Genomic DNA, 7048 nt, shown 5'->3' on the forward strand with positions numbered 1-7048 from the left:
GAACCCCAACCCGCCACCACAGGGTTCTTTCAAACACTCAAACATTTCACCCAGCGGTCAGAAAGATCCGTCAGACTGATTTAGCCAGAAATCTCAAAGCCACTTTGAATTCTGGGTGTTTTTTTAAGGTTCCTGCAGCGTTTCACACGGTGGCAGCAACGAACCGTTCTGCACTCGTCTGGTGAGAGCGTAAATCACAAACGTAGCTGGGACCTCGTTCACGGAGGAGTTTCAACTCTCTGGGTGTGGTTTTTTTACGTTATCACTGGAGAAAACACTCGTTTTGTGGTGTATTTGCTAAGAGACTAGTTTTTGACACATTTTACACTCTGATAAGATGGATAATCATGAAACAGAAAAAAACATATTATTGTGGTGAATTTAGACTGAACATAATCATTTATATCCAGAAAGAGTTTCAGTTGTAGCTTGAAGGCAGCAGGGCGCGCTGAGCTCCCGCCCCGCTGAGTTCGTCCACAGAGCACTGCCACACCCACGCTTCTATACTTTAGTCCTGCACCGTGTACTCTTTTATAAGATTGATCTATACCACCATATTTTATGGGATTTTCTGATGTAGGAGTTATCAAACACTACGAGACCTTTAATCAACACTCATCCGGCTCACTAAGCCAGCTGATAATGTCATGTGCCGAAAAGTAAAACTGCCCTTTAAAAAAGACATCTGTGTATGTGATTAATGAGTTGCATGAAGATTCACTAAGTACCGTATTGGCCTGAATATAAGACGGTGTTTTTTGCATTGAAATAAGATTGAAAAAGTCGGGGTCGTCTTACATTCGGGGTCTAGACGTTATACCCATTCACAACGCTAGATGGCGCCAGATATCTTTAAAGCGAATGCTGAACTTAACTCCCCAGGCCCAAGCCAACCGCTGTCACGAAGAAGAAAAATAAAAAATAGTATAAGAAAGAAAAGAGAAGAAAATAAGAGAAGAGATAACAGAAAGTGGAGAAACGTAGCGACAATCTGGAGAAAAGAGGGTGGAAGTTCGGCAGGTAAACCGGCAGCTGAGGAGAAGTTATGATGCAAACTTCAACATGATGATTTCAAATAGTCAAAATAACATGCTTTTTCTCTTGAATATATTGTTATAATCATTTGTTTCAGATGTACTGTAACTATTTTCTGTATAAAAATTGAATTTGGTGTTCAAAAAGTCTTTCTTCAAACTTGAGTCTTGAAAAAGAGGGGGTCGTCTTATAATCGGGGTCGTCTTATATTCGGGACAATACGGTAAATGTGCACGTTCTCCTCATTCTGGTCTCCGTCAGAACCTGTTGGTCTGTCTATGCCTGATTTGGACCTTAATGCTTTACATGATCGTCGTGTGAGCTCTGTCTCGTTGTTAACCTTCAGATTTGATTCTGTTGTAAGACTCAGGAGGTCCAGGCGACAACAAACAGACAAACGACTCCATGTGCCTTCTGTTATCTAACAGTTGAAGTCTGTGTGTAGACATTAATTCTGTCCCCGTCTGAACCCGGATTGGGACGTTTCCTGCCTTTTTCTAGTCCTTGAACCCCCACAGTTGGTTGCTCCAACAAAACAACTTTGGTAATTGTATCTCCGGTTGTTGACATCTCTTCATTTGTGCCTTTTGAGCCGCTGTGACCTCAGAAACCCGCAGATCGTAGCAGAAGCCCTGCGAAGGGGCAAATAAAAGCCTTGGTGTATCTGAGTGATAAAACCTTTTAGAAATGGTTGAGACAGGGTGATGAGCGCTGCCAAAGGGCCTGCCCAGGACAGGACTGTTGTCAGACCCCACACAACCACGAAACAAAAACCAAGGGGCTTTTCCTCCCAACAGAAACTGGTGTGTGAATAAGGGTTGATCAGCTTTCAGAGCAGCGCTGGACGCAGCGCCCACAGGCAGGCAGGTGTCCCAGCTCTCAGCTGCCGTCCTTTCGTCTTCCAAAGACTGAAAGCGATCAAAGCCTCCCACTCGTGGGAGATGGCAGGTATTTACCGGTCTGTCTTATATCCAGCCCCAATCATGGGAATAATGATCCGGGCCGGTTGGACGTTTGATACAGACGTCAGGGACTTGGAGGTGACGTGTCCTCATGTTCATGCTTTTGTCCCGTACACCTGCTCTCTGCTGGTTCTTGCGTCGTCCCTCACCTGTTGTTGCACAGACCAGACGTGCTCAGAGACTCTGTTGAACATCAGAGCACATGGAGGACACAGATACCAGAGTTCAGCTGGAGCATTAATAGTTACGAGGCCGTGACATTTATTACGCTGCACTCACAGAACAACAAAACATGAGATGATGTGATTTTATGTCCTTTTATTGTGAACGTTCAAACACTCCATTTACAAATAAAAAATCCTGTGAAAACAAATTAAATCTCCCATTTTTTTTGTGTCTCGTGTATTTCAGGGAAGAGATAATGTTTCAGTGGGTTTTTTTTATTGAACACTTGAATATTGTACAAATCCTTGAGGCAAATAAAACATAAAACAGCATGTAGATTTATAAGGCACACAACACATTCTGCATCACTGTAAGAGTGCAACAGTAAATGTAATCAGTTGTAAAGCAATGACATAAACAAATGGTGGGTCAAAAGTAAAGAATTAAGAAACAACTAAATATAAATTAAATAAATACAATTAGAATAATAAAATATGAGAAAAACGGTGAGAATCAGGGGCATAAGTCGTTTTCAAATATCTTAAGATCTATATAGGCGTTAAGGAGTTGATTACCATGTTTGTTTTTAATCAAACTTAAGGCACTGAGATGGTTGTTTATTAGGTATCTTTGAAAAGCTGAAAAGTTTGGTTTTCTGTTTCCCCAAATCAAATGCATGTATGTGTCAGTGTTATAGACCCCTTTTCTGTTTGCAAACAATGACGTAGTAGACCAGTGGTTCTCAAATGGGGGTACGTGTACCTCTGGGGGTACGTGAAGGCACTACAGGGGGTACATGAGATTTTAAAATATACGCATATTTAAAAAGTAGCATCCATGCAAAAATCCTTTAAAAATAAATATTTCATAAATAATTGAGGAAAATATAAGTCAAATTCATAAAATGAATTTTATCTTCAGGAGTAGGCTATTCAACTTATCCTAAAACCACAGAGTCTCCCCCACACCAGGATGGTTCCACCTAACCTGTCAATCACCTGGCTAGGCTGGCTTCACCTGTCAATCACTTGGACCAACGATGGAGTCGTGGTTGAAGCGTAGCAGCAATATTTTTATGTTTAATAAATCAGTTACTGATGGCACAGTGCTCTGTTTTAGGTCTTTTTTTTTTACAACCAAAAGTTCTTTGCGCTGGTTAGGGGGTACTTGGCTGAAAAAATATTTCACAGGGGGTAAATCACTGAAAAAAGGTTGAGGACCACTGTAGTAGACCGTATCGCCCACATTTTCAACGCTCCATACTGCCCTCTAGTGGACACACAGTGCTTTGACAGGCCGCGGCACTACACTAACCAAAATATATATAAAGATCAACTGATTTGTTTTCACATTTACACATAGGTAAGGCGTTTGTTACTCAAGCTAGGCATCCAAGTTAAAACACTGGTGAACAAAATTAAAACCATTTTAAGAAGCAGCTGTGAAATAAATTATTTAGTCAAACAAACATAATTGATGGACAGGGGTTGGGATAAGTTGTAGTTGAATGCCTTTTCATGTTTATTGTTTTAAAACTTGAGCAAATGTTCAAAGGCACCATAGTTTGGCTTTTCTAGCTTAAGTTGCACAGAGAATGATTGATTATTTTGTCTTCTTTTTCGGTCTTTTAGTGCTTCCTTTTAAATGGCAGTTAATTAAATTAAGGCTACCACTATGTTTTACGAGAGCGTCGCTCATGAATAAATATATCGTTGGTTATTAGACAGCAGGCTGTTTCCATTTCCGTGTTTCATCATCGGACCAGGATCTGCTTCCTGTGTAGACTGACGACACCACAGTATTCTTAGATGGTACGTACATGTTCTCAGTGTACTCTGGTGGGACTAACAGGGACAGATTTACTACCAGAATAAACCCTAACACGTAACACCCACACAACAGCCTTCAGAGATGACTGTTTGGATCAATATGAGCAGGCTGAACTCGTTACATACTTCACAAGAACAGAGACGTTTATTTTTGTCCACGAGGACAAAGGTGGTGAATGTGAACAGTAAGCACGTCTACATGCAGTCCACAGGCGAGGGGCAGGTGAGTCTGCAGGAGTTGCTCCATCTGAGCTCGGGTTCATGAAGACAAGAAATCTTAGTTCATTTAGTCCTTGTATCAGGAGCTAAAAAACGTGATCGGATCGGGAAAAATCGTGATCGGCAGATACTCAAACTCAAGTAATCGGGATCGGATCGGGAGCTAAAAAAATCCTGATCGGGACAACCTTAGTCCAGATCAATGCTTCATTTATGTAATAAGATCCACGACAAGCTTGAGGGGTGTAAGATTAACTACACCAGACATTCTTACGTCATGAATATGAAAGTGTTCAGTTATTTCAAACACATGCCAAAGTCACATTTCATCTCAGACCATCACTCCTGCTGCAATCAATAACACTGTTGACAACAGTGAATGTGACCTTAGACTCTAGTCATCTAATTTAGATCACATGTTGATCAAATCAGCCAATTATTATCATAAGTCATGTAAAACCTTTGTTCTGAAACTATATTTCAGAACAGAAGTGATCTGAGTATTTCCCACCGCTTCATGCTCCACCAGCACTGGAGAGGCTCAGAAGAGCAGGACGCCCGCGTTTACTGTTTGTTTGTCCACATTAGACCACAACAGGTGAGTCTAAACTAGAAGGTACTACAACTTTAATGCTAAAGGAAACATACTAAATAAAAAACTTTTTTTTATTTGTCTGGCTGATGGTGACGATGCTTCTAATCACCTCCAGTTATGGTCCTACACTCAACTTCAGAGGACTGTAAGGAGTTTGCATGTTCTCACCTGGTTTTCTGGTGCCCCCCCACAGCTAAAATGGATAATCTGTGACCCTAAATGGACCATAGTGTGTGGTTGTTAGTCTATATGTGACCCTGCGATGAGCTGCAGACCTGGAGGTGACAGCTGGGAGAGACGGCAGCAGACCCCGGGGACCCTGGGTAGGACTAATACGGTCAAGATGATGGATGGATCGTTGACCAGCGGTCCTTACCTAGATCGTAGCTAATAGATGCCTCTCCATCACAGGTAGGTCCCAGTGACCGGGGGGTGGGGCATTGGCGGGACACACGCTCCCTTAGTAGGAAAGGTGCTCAGATCAGCCTTTTTCTGAAGGGACCTCATTGATTTAGAAGAAAACCTTTGCGCCCCTGAGACTGAGCTGTTTCCTTGCACCAACAAACCTGATCTTAATCAACGCTCACCATCATAAACACACACAAGTGGGATTTTCTCGAAGTGCACAACAAAAAAAAAATCTTCCCCTCTCAAATATTTTTTCTCCTGCATGGCCCTAATACTCTTCCATACTTTTATGACACAGTCGCGCTAAAATGTAAAACTCTAGCTCATGCTCTTATTTTGATGTTCAGAACCTTCCGGGCTTTTATTTTGGAAGAACTCGCGGGAGCGGTTGTCACCGGAAGTGAGCGGTCAGCTTTCATCTGTTCGCAGCTTCGCTTCAGCTGCGATTAAAAGGTACGTTATGTTTAACCTTCGAGTTATCAGTGGTGTAACTTTAAAAGACCGTCGCCACGGTTGTGATTTAAGTTGTCTTGTTGTGTTTGAGAGCTTCACGGGCAGTATTTAGTTGATATTTCCTCTCGTTCAGGCTTTGCTGACTGTTTTCAGTCTATTAAACAATCACCTGGGATATTAATACGCTCTGTTCTGCTTCTGCTGGTCTCTCTGAAGCATATTGAATTAATAAAGTGGTTCTTCTGCTGCTCTTTCTGAAGCATATTTAATGAATTAGCTGGTTTCAGACGGAACAGTTTAGGCTTTCGCGCCTTGGTGACGTTTTCTTCTTCGGTGGTGGTTTAAGCGGCAGCGGCTTCTTCTTCGGTGTTTTTTTTATTGAAAATATCTTCAAACAACAAGGCATCAAACTTTATCAAAATGCTTCAAGGAACAGCTGCATTTGAGAGAAAACAGAAGGAAAATAAAATAAATAAAAGGAAAATAATGAAAGCGGCAAGGGCTTAATCCAATAAATTATATTCAACAATTATGTTCAAAAGTTGTATTGCATTTCTTTTTGTCATGAGTTTAAGGGGCTTTACAAAAGTGAAGGAATTGGTTATGGAATACACAAAATCGAGGTTTCACTTTCATATACTTGGATTTGTGGATGTGGAATTTACCCAGAATTATGATATTATTAACCAGAGAGTCATCATTGGTATTGTCCATTGAAAGTCCAAAAATAATAGCTTTTCGTGAGAAATCCTGCAGATCAAAAACATTTGGGTGAAGCCAGTCATGTTTATCCTGCCAATGGGTATTATAATATATGCATTCAAAAAATAAATGATCAGTGGTTTCACATTCATCACAAAATACACAGTTATTAGTTTCAATACCAAATCGCTAGATGGGTTTAGACCATATAAGGTTTTAAAATGGAGTTCTTTTGCATTGGGAGTAATTGGAACTTTTAAGTATTTTGTTCGTAACATGGTGATGAACGAGGGGTATGAAATTAAATTAAACGTATGTTTTAATTAATTTGTTTGGAATTTTAACCTCATTAAAGTCACAAAGGTTTTTACTGGTTGTATCACAGAAAAGTTTTTATAAAAAGCAAAGATCTTGCTGAAGAAAGTGGGCGAGGACGTCTGACAGAAACACAGTCCTGAGGACTTGATGGCAGCAGCGTAATGTCTGATAGGGGAGATGAGGACTTCCTCCTAGATAAAAAGACAGGAAAGATTAACGACCGTTAAATCATGAAGACGTGGCACCGACCAGGCTGCAGAGATAGTCTGGTTTGATTGCACCATAAATGGTTCAGCTCCTTCAGGTTGTGATGAGGATGTTATTCCCTGCAGGAGAGAGACGCCATGCCGGGATCCCGGAGC

The 7048-nt window shown here is 41.1% G+C and overlaps 1 protein-coding gene across 1 annotated transcript in view; it reads left to right on the top strand.

Annotated features, from left to right (window-relative positions):
• Window positions 1-5584: 5584 nt before the first annotated feature.
• tipin (timeless interacting protein) overlaps window positions 5585-7048 on the top strand; it is an 8912-nt gene continuing 7448 nt past the window's right edge. Inside the window, exons 1-2 of the mRNA XM_061708644.1 lie at window positions 5585-5666; window positions 7019-7048. The exon at window positions 7019-7048 is cut by the window's right edge and continues 103 nt beyond it. Of these exons, the coding sequence (XP_061564628.1) occupies window positions 7031-7048 (18 nt within the window). The 5' untranslated portion in view covers window positions 5585-5666; window positions 7019-7030. The remainder of the gene's footprint in view (window positions 5667-7018) is intronic.

The sequence above is a fragment of the Cololabis saira genome, chromosome 2 (genome assembly GCF_033807715.1).
Source record: "Cololabis saira isolate AMF1-May2022 chromosome 2, fColSai1.1, whole genome shotgun sequence".
In the NCBI taxonomy this organism is placed as follows: domain Eukaryota; kingdom Metazoa; phylum Chordata; class Actinopteri; order Beloniformes; family Belonidae; genus Cololabis; species Cololabis saira.